This window comes from Pteronotus mesoamericanus, unplaced genomic scaffold (genome assembly GCF_021234165.1).
Source record: "Pteronotus mesoamericanus isolate MK-2021 breed Mesoamerican mustached bat unplaced genomic scaffold, CSHL_Meso_final contig_347, whole genome shotgun sequence".
Taxonomy (NCBI): Eukaryota; Metazoa; Chordata; class Mammalia; order Chiroptera; family Mormoopidae; genus Pteronotus; species Pteronotus mesoamericanus.
In genome coordinates this window covers 18476879-18491435 of record NW_026555137.1, presented here as the reverse complement: position 1 = coordinate 18491435, position 14557 = coordinate 18476879, and the positions used below count along the sequence as shown (strand labels likewise).

Below are 14557 nucleotides of genomic sequence, written 5' to 3'. Positions count from 1 at the left end.
CGGTTCCGGGAAGCTGCCACTCGCGGGGAGAACAGCGGGGGACTGAAGCAGCAGACACTGAACGGGCAGTGCCACGTTCCATGCTTTCTGACTCTAGCATGTCAAAAACGTTTAAAAAGCAAAAAATGGCAGCTGACCCCAGGCAAAGAGGCCCTGGAAGATGTAACGATGCTCCTTGGGCCAGCCCTGGCCAGGAGGGGGACCTGCAGCCACACGAGCGAGCCGGCCTGCGGGGACCCAGACCCCCAGCTGACAGAAACAAGGACGAACCTTGGGTTTAAGCCCAGGAGGTACCGGAGTCAGTAACGGAAAGAAAATGTAACAAGATCGTGGGCGCGTATCTGGTCCCACTCACCACAGAAAACAAGATGAAGGGTCGCACTGGGGGAGTGAGGCCCCGCCCCTCCCCTGGCCCCAACCTCAGGGCAGAAAGCCAGTAAGCCTGCCAGTCCCCAGGCAACCTGAAGTCAAGGATAACAGTCCCCCACCCAGCATGGAAGAGAGGACGGCCTTTCCCCCAGCCGGTCTGGATTCAAGGGTGACCGTTCCCCGCCCAGCCTGAGGTCAAGGACCAGCAGCCACGCCCCTGCTGGCAGGAGTCCAGGACCGCCACCCCCAGCCCAGCCCCCGCGTGCGCGGGGCGCCTACCAGCAGTGCCAGCCGCGGTGGCGGAGCCCCAGGGGGAGCCACGAATGAAAACTGCCTCCCAGCTGGGCAGCCCGATGGCGGGACCCCAGCCTCTCCCTCTGGCCCGAGCCGGACCGGCCAGGGTGGCTAGAAGGCGCCTCAGGCTTTTCTCAGAGTTTGTGTGCTGTAGGCCGTTCGCTAACAAGGAGCATCTCAAAAGGACAAGAGTCAGCCAATATAATTTTTTATTCCATATTCTCTCAATTTACTTTTTAAATATTTTATTGTTTATGTTACTACGGTTGTCAAGCCAATATAATTTTTAAAACTGTGGGCGGCCAAGGCAGGGCCACATCAAAGATGCTGGGGAGGTCAAGCCGCACTCCCTGCGTGTTCAACGCTGAGCCCGAAGGTGCCGAGCTCCAGGGAGGCCGGTCGCTGATGCGGGGGATGAGCCAGAGGCTGGACACACACCCCGGCAGGTGAGACGGTGCCAGAAACACGCGCTGTGTGCGCAGACGAGAGGACTCGGCCCAGCGGAGGACGGACGTGTGCAAACTGCCGCAGCCTTCCCCCCGGGATTCACATCAGGAGGGTACCCTGCGTCTCCATGGCCTTCAGACGCACCTTCTCCGCAATCTCTGCCGAGCTCGGAGGACAGCCTGGAGCCCTGGGGGTCCGAAGAGAGGCCGCCCTCCCTGCGGTGCACCCCTCAGCTGCCACCTAAGGAAACCTCAGAGACTGGACTCTTTTTCCTGCGGCCCTTTCCCCGGCCCCGCCCTCCTTTGCTCCCAGGCTTGTGGGGGCGCTTTTTAAAGTATTTGATTCTCCCAACTGTTGTAACAAACTGGGATGCTCTAAAATATATATATTTTTCCTAGCGTACCAAGAGGCAGCCTCACAATGCACGCTGTTCTCTGTTCCTATTCTTAGACCCGCAGTGTTATTTCTAAACCCTTTCAAGGTTCTGTGGCAGAACCAGCCAAGGACAACATGTGGCACCACCCTTTCCTCCAACTGCAGTCACTTTCTGTGACACCACTAATTTCAGTTTTTCTAAACAGTCCTTTCAAACAAAGACAGTGAGGTGCAGGAGTGAGGCGGTGTGTGTTTCTTTCTGAAGTGTGTCTAAGGTATCCTGTCTAGAATTTAAAACCTGTTTATTACATGAAAATTATTAGACTGAGGGCAATTTGCGGCTGAGGGGTTGGGCTAAGAATTTCAAACCCGAAGCGGCGGTTCCCACCTTTGTCCTACCTCTGGCCTCGGGCCGATCCGCAGCCCTCCCTGAAGCGACGCGTGCTTTGTGAGGAGAGCTCCGTGGCGACGGTTTCCCCCTGTGATTCCACAGCTGAATTCAGACCAGTCTGGGAGGCACACCTTCCAGGTCCCTCCCTGTCTGGGTGCTGGGCGTTCTCACACAGGCACATCATGTCTGGCATCTAGTATTTCCTAAAGAATAAAAGAAGCATTAGCGTGTATTTCAGACAGCAGCATGCATGTTAAATCTGAACACTTTCATGAAAGGCGCTGGCTCTGTTTTGGGACACTCCGTCGGTCCCTATGCTTTGTTCCTGAAACTCTCTTCGGTGACTCCCACTTCCTGCCTTCAGAGGGACCGTGCAGGCCTGCGGTCGTGTGACAGGCTTCAGCTCCCCTCCCTGTGGATATCCAAGGACACCCTCCCACCCTTGATCAGCTGGTTGTAAGGGTAGACATCGCTATGTGAAGTCCAGGCTCGGTGCTGAGCAGGATCTAATGGGACAAAGAGTTTAGAAACTGGACATGCACAGGCCATCAAGACAAAGCTATTAGGTTCCTAAATGCCAGCCCTGGGTCTTGAGTCATTTTGAAATGCTAATTATTTTACCACTCTATTAAGAAGCTGTGGGTTCCATCCTGGCGTTGAGAGGGGCCTAATTTGCTCCGTTTTGGAATTGGATTAGCGTTCCGGCCGGCAGGGCACTGTTTAGTAAATTGCTTTTTCCAGTTCCAGCAGGTTTTCTCTCGCAGTAGCCTCTGTCAGCTTCTGAGCTTGTAACCCCCAGGGGAAAATGAGAATGTTCACCCTTTTAATAAGCAGAGACCAGGCCAGACCATTGCCTTCTGACAATTAGGCAGACCTAGCCAGATCACCTCTGTCCGCGCGTATGGGGCTGGCTGCTCTCTGCTCCCTCTGAGCTCCTACTGATGGGTGTTCCCATTGATCCGTTAGCTTGACCCCTTAGCTCTCTTGGTAGGAAATAAAGAGGCCGCAAGCGCCCGCTGTCTCGGGTCCCCACTTCTTGGCTCTGCCTTAGCGATAACAGTCACAGTCTTACACATTTGTCCCGCATGCGATATTCTTTATTGGTCCCCCCTAAATAAAATGACCTCTGAGGCCATCTCCTCACGTCTGTCCTGCCTCTGACCTGTTACATTTCCTTTCCTTTCCTACCACAATGAACTTTATTTATAGCTTAATATTCCTTCCCCCACTTACTCCTTATTTCTGGGTAATTGTTTCTGGCATTATGAAGTGGAAAACATAATCTTTGGGGAAATGCTGGGAATTGAAAAGAGCAATCCCAGCCTCTCGAGGGCCCTGCTCAGCCCCGCCCCTCTTGGCTTCGTTCTGGTTCTCCTGCGTCCCAAGGCCGGTGCCCTCTGTCACCCCGTGATGCGGACGTACGCCCCTCCCCCTGCCCACTCCCGCTAGGGAGCCCTCTCTCACCCCACCTTGCCTTCCCGCATTTTTTCAGTGCCTTCGCTGAGTGGCGTCTCCCATGCACTTCCCTTTTCTTCCAGTGACAAGGGACATCATTTATTTGGAATGTTTGGCAACCCGGGTATTTAGATATTTTCAGCTTTCAGATGAACAGGAAACGGATGGGTGATAATAGACATCACACCAGCATGTCGTTCTGAAGTTCTCCATCTGAACCGAGGTCAAAACAGAAGGAATTGGATTTAAATTGTAGCACAATAGAGATATGTTTGGTATGCAAACAATTCCCAACATGAGAATGGATTTTTAATGATGGATATGTCATTTCACACCTGAAGGTGTAAATAACAAGGAAAAAATAAAAGACACAGTTACTCCTGAAGCAAAAACGTGAGCTGTGAAAACGCGTGGGGACGGGCCCGTGGGCAGCACAAGGCTCGCTCCCTTCTCTGCGTTTGCGCCAAGTGGTTCTCGGAGGTCCCACCTCCGCCCCTACCCATCACGCAACTTGAGCCGCGACACTGGAGAGGTGTCAAAGGCACTTTGGAGCCTGAGTAACCTCTGAGTTCCGATTGGAAATGCCACACAGAGGGACCAGCCCTTCTGGCACCTCCTCCAGATTTCCAGAGACCAGTTGGGCTTTAAGCCAAACGTCCTAGCTGTACTGTTTTTAATACTGAACAATTGCGCTTCTGATCAACCAGAGTGTGTAAAGGTGAGGCACGCGAGTAAGAAACCCACATAGAAGGCAGAGATGCGGGAGGACCCACAGCCTGTGACTCAACAGGTGTATATTTCTAGCTTTCAACCTAGACGTGACCTGGATTGAGCCATTTGTGTTCCATTTATAATAAAATATATATATTTTTTGAGTAGTGGGGAAAAATTCTATAGAGATGATACCTTCCCAAACAAGGCTGTGATTTTAAAAAGTATAAGTTAATTTTAATTGTGTATAAAGCTAGTCTGTCCTTTAGTAAATGTACCATTGTGTGTTTTGTCCAGCTAAAGATATCTTAGTAAAAAAGAAGCCATTATTTTCAAACGTGAGACACTAAATCTTTGCCGTGAATCACACCAAGACCGCTGGGGGTTTTATGGGAATCATCTGATATTGTGAAGGTGAAAGGCGCTCTCGCAAGCTCCTCCTGGAAGTTTTATAGCCCCAAATAGGTACATAGAGCAAGGGCACGCCCTTCTTTCTTCGCTTGGTGAGAAACTGGCTTTCACATAAACCAGTCAAAATCCTAAGTGCTCTCCAGACATAGAACAATGAAAGACAATTCGCCTTAACTCAAAATCCCCAGATTCTGCCATGCTTTTCTTCCAGACGTTCGCCACATCCATCTTTTCCACGCCCTTGAGCCCATTCCTGGGGAGCGTCATTTTCATCACCTCGTATGTCAGGCCAGTGAAATTCTGGGAGAAAAACTACAAGTAAGACCCTAAAATGGGTGCTGACTTGCTTCGCTGGGGTTTGTGCTTCAGCGGGCTCCTTGGCCGCCTCCACGCACGGATCCGGGCTCCTTGCTCTGCTCTGCCCTGCCCTGCCGGGGGGCGGCGGGGAGGTGGGTGGGGAGGGAGACAAAGCATGTGTCTCCGGGGTGCCTCCCCAGTTCGGGGACTGGGCTTTGGGGCTCCCGACAACGTGCCTGATCGCACCCTGGCCGCTGCTGGACACCAGTCTGGGTTTTAGCGGTTGTGGATGAAAGTGAGTTGTCACTGCGAACGTGAGGCGTTGCCCTCCCTGGAAAGGTTGTCTGAGCCAGTGCCACGTCATCTGACAAGCCGGGATGGGCCCAGGACGGCACACGTTCCCTCTGGGAGCTTCCTAAATATGCGAGTCACATACTCATGTCATGCACACGCATCACAGCGCAACGTGAAAGAGGGCACCCGTGTTTCTGAGCACCGTTACACTTGTAGAACGTGATGTGTGCTCTCCTTCCAGGGCATTGGGACGGTCGGTGATACACCTACTCAGGCCTGCGGCGGTGGGTGGGGCGGTCGGTTTTTAAGGGAAGGCGAGGAGAGAGGAACGATGATTCCCTAGGTGGTTTTCAGAAGGCCTTGACGGTGTGTGGGGAAGGGCCTGAGAGCAGCCACAGTGTCCCCCGGCCGGGTGTCGCTCTGCGTGCCCGGCAGCGCCTGCTTCAGACCTCCCTGGCCTAACTCTCTGGCTGGGCCTGTGCTTTGCCACCCAAACCCCAACCCGAGGCCCGTAAGACGTCTACGTTCTGCGTGACTCCGGCCCTTTACAATGCGCCCTTTGTGGCGCACAGAGGCCCACAGTAGGTTAGGAGACCTGCGGCCCCCGTTTCTCCCGTCGGACGGCTTCTGTGAACGTCAAACGCTCAGCCCTGTGGGGAGGGCAGCAGGCCCGCCCGCCTGCCGGGGCTCACACCTCGCCTCCGTCCCTTCACGCCGGGTGTCCCAGGCCCCTCTCTCCTCTTCCATAAAAGGGGGCAAATAACGGGGGAGGGTGTGAGTTCACAGACATACAGCGCCTGGACCAGGGCCTGGTGCAGACGAAATCCCACGTGAGCCTCCGGTGCCGGGATGCCTTTCTGACCTCTGCGTGCGAGTCCCTGCCCCCGCTTGGTGCAGCTGGCAGGTGCCACCACACCTGCGTGCCTCGCACCCCATGAGCTCGCACGCAGGGGTGTCCAGGGAAAAGGAATCGAACCGGAGCACCTGCGGCAGCCGGTGCTGACGCTGTGAGGAGGCGGGGGCCTCATGTTTCTGCCAGGTCCCTGGCGTCCTCGGAGCCGTGGGCTTCGTGCAGGACAAGTAAAGCTGTCCTGAATTTCACACGCGAAGAAGTGCCCCCTTTTGCATGTGTCTAAAGGGACGTTGTGCCGACTTCCAGAACCAGAGAACAAAAGTAAACCCCCAGCACTGGCTGGTTTTTACGCTTTGTTAGGAGAAACAATTCCGGAGACCTTTTTGGAAGTCTGAAAACCGTGCTTCTGGAAAGGGCAAACGCTTGTGAGGAAGAGGCGTGGCCTCTCGTGCTTTTAACGGCAGGGAAGTACACTTTATTTTAAATTTGATTGTCAACACAAAAGATTTCTTTCTGTGTCCTGTTCTCAGATGAGTTGGGAACTGGTCTTTCTGTCCCGGGACGACTTGATATAAGCAACACACACCCCCGCTGAGCTGGAAAGGGCTCCCGCTTCCCGGGTAGAGAGGGGGCCAGAGAAGTCTCCGTGGGAACCTCTCCTGCAGGGGGCGTCCTCACGCCGGGGCGGAGCAGGGACCTGCTTCCTGACAGGGTCGCCTCTGGTGGGAGGCCCAGCCCACACTGCAGGTCTGACTCGGGGTATGTGGGCTTCCAGAGCAGCATCTGGGTTTCTTTTTTCAGCCTCACAAAGAATCGATTCTGCTGTGGTCCTCAGTTGAGCAGTCTGTTACGTGTGGGGGCAGGGGGGCACCGCTGGGCAGCCTGCCTGTCGGGGGCGGGGTTCTGGGGGGCGGTGCATGAGGATGTCGAGCCTCGACCAGTCTCTCTGAAGGAGCCGAGTTGGAGAAAACGCGTCCTGGGGCGGGGTGGGGGGAGGTCCTGGGGCAGACCCCCCGTCTGCGGAACGTCTGCGTCAGCTCGTGTCAGGCGTCGGCGTGCGGAAGCCCCTCTGCTTAAAACACCAGGGACGGGATTCAGGGCCGTGAGGGCGGTGGGCAGCGGGAAGGGAAGGGGCGGGAATCTCATCTGGATGCCGCGAAGGCTCTGGAAAGCTCATTCTCTCTATCTCCAACCGTTGGTTTTATTTCAAATACTTGTACCTTCCGCTGCTTGTACTTGAGAGTGGGCGTCAATGTGGCTGACCTCACCTTTGTTCAGTCTGATGCGGAGGAGTAGTCAGTTCGTGTGACAGAGTCTTTGTTTACTAGTTGTCCTGTCCCTGTAAATGTATGGCCACAAGAGTCCCCTGAAGCTTTGGTGAGCATGGGCCCCTACCCGTGTGGCGAGGGCACTTACAGCCCCCTCCCCGGGCTCTCCGTCCCTCCCCGCACCTCCCTCCCTCCCTAGTCCTCTGGTTTTCCTCTCAGGCCCCTGAAAGCTGGCTTTGGTTTTCGCAAGTCTCCAGCGAGCCCTCCGCTGTAATGAAACCAGTGTAATACTCTAAGGACCCGCTAAGTGAACCGCCAGCTGCCCTTAGCCGCGGCCAGCCTCTTCCCAACCGGGCTGTCTTGAAATCTACAGCCGGTCTGTCCTGTCCCCAGGGCCGCCCCTCCCTGGGGCAGGGGACACGCCTGTCTCCCCCTCCTAACACACCCCTGTCTCGCGCTCCCGCAGGGCCAGCCCACGTCCTGTCTGCAAACCCCGGGAGGCTCGCTGCTGACTGAGGAGCAGGGAGAAACGCCACCCAGGCCGGCACTGTCCCACAAATTCTGCGCCGACGGAAATGCCCCACCGGCATGTGTGGCTAATGAAACAGCACTGGTGGGGCTGGGCAACGGCATTCCTAATGCCCTTTCTTCTTAAGTAACTTAAACCTAAATAGCCACGTGTGCCTGGAGGCTGCCTGATTGGACAGCACCTCTCAGTCTCCAGCCCACCTGGCAGCCTCTCTCCCCTGGCGCTGCTTCATACACGAGTCTCACGGGTTTTCCTTGGACTCTGCCCTTGCCTCCCTCCACCTCTCGTTCCCATCCACACCTGCCCGTGGTCAAAGGGAGGGAGTTCGCTTCCACTTCCGGAGGGATGAGAGGTGAGGTTCGAGAAGGACTTGCAGGCTAGAGGTGATGTGCAGCGGTCTTGGGAAAATAAACTTGCTCTGTGGCCATCAGTAAGTCCTACCCAGGAGTGGTAGGGACCATACTTACCTCCATGTCTAGGTGGGATTATTTCTCATCTCTGTGACTCTCTGGGTCATGCGCATAGTAGGTGTTCTGTAACCATTTCTTCGCTGAACTAAGTCCAACAACGTTGTGTAAAAGAGAAGGGAAATTTCAGTCTGGGTTTTATTTGCCATTGTTAGAAAGCTCACTGTTAAACTGGTCTTCTCTTGACAAGTAAGGGCTTTAAATCCATCTGCATGAGCCTGGCCCAGTGTCTCCGTTTAACTCCCAGGCAGCGATGGCCCATGGGCTGTCATAATAGTGCCTGTGTTTATAAGTCCCTAATGGCAGGGCATTTGGAAGAGCTCTAGAAGCACATTCTGATACTATGATTTATCATCCTGCTCTTTATATATAAACAATCACTAAATAACCAAACTTTGTTATTAAGATGGAACGCATGTTTAGGCTAGAAAGTATTTGACTCGTGTCCCGAGTATCTCAGAAAATGTCTTGGATCTAAAGGAGTTAACTATCTGCAGTCCTAAAGGATGAAAGATTTCATTGACATTGACTTTGTTTTGCTACATCAGAAATCTTCTGTAAAATCCGAAATACCGTTGCTATAAGAAGACATATATAACAGCTACCTGAAAGGCAAGCTCAGCTTTCATGATTTCTGTCACAGTCTCCAGATTGGTTTTAAGACGTTAAATCATCCTGGGCATTATCTTTGTCAACAAATATACATTATGCGTCTACATGAGGGCCCTGTGCTAGGCGTTGAGTGATGGGAATTGCTCTAGGTCCCTGGGCTGCAAAACATCAGCTGTGCGCCCCGAGTCCTCGGTCCCACCCTCATCAGCAAGAAGATAATCAGTGTCACTTAACCCTCAGCTCTTCCCTAGGCGATGACGGTTCATCCGAAAGTCAAGCTTTGTGGTCAGACAGGCCTTGATTAAAACCCCAGCCCACATTTTCGTCTGGGTGTTTGCCTTTGGGGAATTACTCAGCCTGTGAGTCCCAGTGAACTCCCTGAGGAATGGGACGACCGTGTCTTTGGCCTCTGAGAGTCACAAGCACCAGGTGAGGCGTGGGTCACTGCGGGAAACAGGCAGGTCACCTCCCGCCCGCGTGTCTCTCCTTAGTCCCTCCATTTCTTTCTCTCCCCCTATATTTCTATTTCCTCTCACTCAGCCTTTAAATACATGCTTCTATTTATTGATTAGAGAGAGAGAAGCATCGCTTTGTTGTTCCACTTCCTTATGCCTTCACTGGTTGATTCTTGTATGTGCCCTGACTGGGGATCGGACCCACGATCTTGTCGTACTGGGATGATGCTCTAACCAGCTGAGCTGCCGGCCAGAGCTGTCACTCAGCTTTTAATTGATGTCTACACGTATTTGATGCATGTTGGAATGGCGGGGCACGGTCCTGTCCGCCTGACACGCCGCAGCCGGCATGCTGCGAGCTGCCTGCCGCGTCAGTTGTCCCCAGCAGGTGCTGTGTTTATGTTGATGTCCCTCTGGTCACAGCCCCTGGCTCTGTTCCCTGAGCATCACAACTACCTTAGAGGAGAAACGGGCTCTCTGAAGTGCCGCTGTCTTGTGGTTTTTCAGACAACAAAATATGTGATCAAAATATTGTAACTGGTTGCAAGGGGTTTGCATTGGTCACTTCTCAGCCCCTTCGTGGGCGAGGCTAGCTGGACCCTTGGAATGACAAGAGCCCCGCTCCGCCCCGTATATCCACAGCCCCTCCCTCCTCTGCGGGGGGACAGACCTTGCGCCTCCCTGGGCAGCCCTGCTGAGCTCTGTCTGCCACACCATAGGCTCTTCACAGAGCTAATCTGCTCCGCGTGGAGTCGCCTGGACCCCACAGGCCCCGGGGTCCCCCTGCTGGTGGTGGTCGGCAGCCAGCATCCTCCCCCGCAGACGCTCCCGCCCTTCAGCGGCTGGAAGGCAACTCCCCTTCCCTCCGCTGTCCCTTCCTGAGGCCCAACAGCCCTGACTGTCCTTGTACGAGATGGTCTAGACCTTGGGCATCTGTGTCCCCCTCACCGAGAAGGTCCCTGGACTGACCGCCCCCCGGCTTAGCCTGCTCCAGATGTCACCAATAGTGGAGGGACCTGTGATGACCTGTGAGCCAGATGTCCTGTTCTCTTGTGCGCCTCTGAAAACCTGAAACCTCCCGGTTATTTTATCAGAGTGCAGCCGAGCCAGGTTTTCTGCATCTCAGCCTTGTGTGTGTTTCACTGAAAATCAGAACGTTACGTTTCCTCTGTCAGCTCTCGGCCTAGGGCTTTAACTCAACTTTCCCGTCGAGGCCGATTTCAATGCCTCCCCTCATCTGTCCAGCCCCGTTGCATGTGCCACCCGCAGATGGGGTGCCTGTCACCACCTGGCCTTCCTTTGGGATCTGTTAATGACCGCAGGCAGGCCAGCGCGGGGGCTGCCTGACTTGGTTAGACAGCCAAAGAAAGTTCTCCGTTTCATTTTATGTTTTTTTGCCTTTTTCAGAGTGGAGAGGATTTTTCTGGATAGTCTCTGCTCACTGAGCTGTTTAAAGCGTGGCTTGTAAATCTTTGTTTAAAGCATCAAGCTTCTCTGAAGGCAATTTTCTTTTCTCAAGTACAAAGCAGGAAATATATATGGCACGTGGGTTAATAGTGAAACGCAGTGCTTATAATTACATGTCGCAGTTACGCAAGGGAGGGCTTTATAGTTTTCAACTTGTGATGAAGCCCCCCATAATTTATTTCGGTACATGTACGAGGCACCTGGACATAGTTACTGTAGAGATGAAAGTCACAAACTCCTTCATCACACGTCTTGGGGCTACAAGAGCTCCGATCCGCCCCAGGAGCGCCTTGGGCCTCGCTGCGTTCTAGTTACTGACGATAACAAAGGCTTGGGCGCGCGCGGCGGTCACAGCAGGGAGCCAGATCCTTCTGTGTTTATTGAACCCTTGTGACATCCTCAAATATAGTCATTCTCGTCCCTGCACACACTGTGGGAGTAGCATTTCATTTTTTCTATTCGCAGATCAGGACAAGGAAGTTCAGGGAAGTTCAGTAACTTGGCCAAGGTCACAGAACAAGTCCACGGCTGAGGCAAGATACTAACCCAGGTCGTGTCTTCTTCCAACCCCAAGCCCTTTCCATTGTGTCTCGAAGCCTCTCAGATGCTCCCCTCCCCCCTCCACACACACACACACACACACACACACACACACACAAACGGGTGAATACCCATTAGAGCATTTGCTCAGCACCAGAAACAGAGGCGCCTTCCTCAGCAGCCTGTCTGGGAGGGGGCGGTCACGGCCAGGGCCCGAGGCCAGGCGCCAGGGTGGCTTCCTTCAGTCCCTAAGGGCCACATTCTGCAGCCTCCTCCCAGAGACAGGAAAGTGCTGCGGCTGCCGAGACAGACAGACTGTGTCCCTGTCACCTCCAGAGTGCTCCTCAGAAGCAGACGTTGGTTCCAAACCTCACGTCGGCCCTCTGGAAGGTCAGAACCAACACAACTCACCCAGAACCACTCTTCAAACCATTAGGCTGAGGGTCCACAGGGCAATAACTGGACCACAGGAGGCTCATGGCTCAAAAGCTCGGAGCTCTGTCTCTAGACTGTCAGAGAGCACAACGCCGGGCCATGTACAAGGCCTGGACAAGCCATCTGCTCTCAAGTTCGTCTTCCTCAGTTCTTACGGGCCTTCCTGGGGTTTCCCAGGGTCCCCGAGCCAGGGAGCGGCAGGTCTGAGCGGGGCCGCCTCCCTCCTGTGGCCCAGCTTGTGTGCTGCGGCCCGGCCGGGTCCCCGCCGCCCCGGCGCCCGTGCAGAGAGGCGGGGGGGCATCCCTGAGGTGCGGCCAGAGCCGTCTGTGAAAAGGATCGAAATGCGCCCTCGCTTTTCCTGGGAGTTTTGGGAACCTGCCCCAGAAGGGACACAGAGTTGTTTGGATGCACATAGGAAACAAGAATCCTGAGCAATTTAAGAATTCTTGGGAGTCACTTTGAGATTGTCTGTGTGTGCCTGCTGGTAAAAGAGAAGTATCTAGACGTTGACAGGGTTTAGCTGCCACAAGTCCACATCAGGCTGGGACGGCAGTGGGTCCTGGGACTTACAGACACAGCACCAGGGTAGGAATATAGACGAAGGCTTGAACTTTCCTAAAAAAATAGAAGTGAAGCTGTACCAGCAAGAACCATTCTCAGTTAGGCCTACGGCAGTGGGGGACGGGAGGTGGTCGAGGCAGGCCGAGGGGCCAGAGCAGCTCCGGGCTGTGGCATCGGAGCCTCCTGTCCTGTCCTGCTCCAGCACTCTGCGCGGAAGGTTCCCCGGACTTCAGGCCGCAGGAAAGCAGGAAACAGACAAGCAAGTGAGACCGTGGCCCAAAGGGCCAACCCAGAGCCAAACCGGGGATGAAACCCAGAGTCCCGGGGACCTCCTCCCTCTGCCTGGGCGTCTGGCGCGGGGGGACCTGCAGGAAAGGAGCGTCCTCCTCCCCCGCTGGACCTGGTGGCAGGGGCCGCCCGCCTCGTGCTGCTTCAGCCTTCCCGTCGCAGCACGGGGAGGACTGGCCGGGAACGCCGCACGCAGAGGAAGGCGGGGCCGAGGGACCTGGAGAATGGGTCCCGGTGACACCATCCCGGCCCTTGAGTCCAGCTGGCCCCGGGGGACTGTTCAGTTGGGAGCCACTGTGTGCTGCGTTTTGCTGAGCCCCTCAGTCACTGAGAATCAAAGACTCCAGAAAAGCGGATGAGGGCTTTACTGAAGGGCCCTCCCCACCCCCACCCCCGCCTTTTTGACAGCACCAACGTGAGACCTTTATCGCCGTGTCACCAGCGGGTGTAAACAGCCTAGAAGACCAGAGAAGGTGCTCGGCGTCTGCCCCCTACTGTCTGCGCCCGGTGGGGCCGAGAGGCAGACCTGGGGTTTGAGCCTGCCCTGCTCGCGGGCCGTGTGTCCCGCGTCCCTCTGCGCCCTGGGCTCCTTCACCTGGAATTCCAGGCTGCAGCAGGCGCTCTTCCGTCTGAGAAATGAAAGGGCCAACTTGACCCCATCCCGCTGCCTTGCCGACAGATGAGAAAGCTCTCACAGGCGCGCGTCCCCAGGGGTAAGACTTGACACTTCAGGTGTGGGGATGAGCGATTATGCAAATGTATTCCGGAAGGCTGACGCTTTGGAAGAACGCCAAGGCCTTGGGTTTTTCAAATAGCGCTGGTTTGAGCTTATTATTCATGAGACCACGGTGCATAATTTCACTCTGGGCCTGTTGCATGGCGCCTGGCCGTTGGAGAATTGGAAAGTGCCGAGCAGTGGAGCTGACCGTGCACCTGCAGGAAGGAGCCCAGCCTGCCCACCTGCTTCCCGGCTGTCGGGGCTGCTGACTCTGCCCGCCAAGGTCACCCTGGAGCGCGGCTTCCTGACTGCGTCAGGCCGACGGATGGTGTGGGGCGCGTGTGAGTCCAGGAGGGGCGAGTGGGGGGTCTTCGCTTTTCCAGCTTTTAGGGAAGTGTTGGAGATGGGATTGACTTTTTCAAAACACAGGAAGGCAGGAAACATTCAGCTGTTACACCCATATTGTCTCAAACCCTTGTACCATGTGGCCTGAATGTACATGGCGCAGGGGATTTGCTGGTCACACGGGGCGCACTTTAAAGTTCTTCCCTGCGATGGGCCACATGCAGTGTGCATGTTCTGGCCACATTCTCCCTGTCACTGCCAGAGTTGGCTCGGGGGAGGCTGGTTTGGGTCCGGGGACTTCTGCGTTTGAAGCTCTTGGTTAAAATCATTCCTTAGCCTCCCAGATACCAGGTGGGGCTTCCCTTGTCTTGTCTCCCAGAGCGTCTTCCCACGACTGACTTTAATTTGACTTAATGGAAGCCAAGTCTTGGCCCGGGCTTCCCATGTAGTTGCCGCTTTGTGGTCCGCAGTGGTCTTGACTGATCAATGAAAGTAATATATCACGTGCGAGTAGGAAGAAGAAGAGCCCTCTTCTTTTAACTCGTCACCCTGGGCGCATTTTGCCCTTTCGTGTCTGGATTGCTGTCTGTCTTTCTGTAAACACAGTTAAGTAGACTGAGGCTCCCCTTCAACAGTTTTTAAATAAAAATGACCAGTAATAGAATAACAGTCACATACAGGAGAATTAGGAAAAAATATATTACCTGATAAAAATAAGGACAATATAGTGTATTAGATTTCTTTTCTATTTTTCTATGTCTTACTATGTCACAGTTTAAAAATTGTTTTTGAAGGTTGTAAAGTTGGAACTTTTTCCCCTAGAGATAAGGAAGGCTTTGGAGAGAGGTGTACTTTGAGCTTTGGGAGAAAGGAAGGCGGGAAAGTTCTTAGTGAATTTTAAAGAAAATTGGGTAGAAAATAAAGTTTTTTAAAAGCCTGATTTTAAGAGCAATCCAAAATGATAGAATCCCGGCA

The 14557-nt window shown here is 54.3% G+C and overlaps 1 protein-coding gene across 1 annotated transcript in view; it reads left to right on the top strand.

The window, feature by feature from the left end:
• PCNX2 (pecanex 2) overlaps positions 1-14557 on the top strand; it is a 215149-nt gene that overhangs the window by 136928 nt on the left and 63664 nt on the right. The window contains exon 23 of the mRNA XM_054576753.1: positions 4642-4771. Within this exon, the coding sequence (XP_054432728.1) occupies positions 4642-4771 (130 nt within the window). The remainder of the gene's footprint in view (positions 1-4641; positions 4772-14557) is intronic.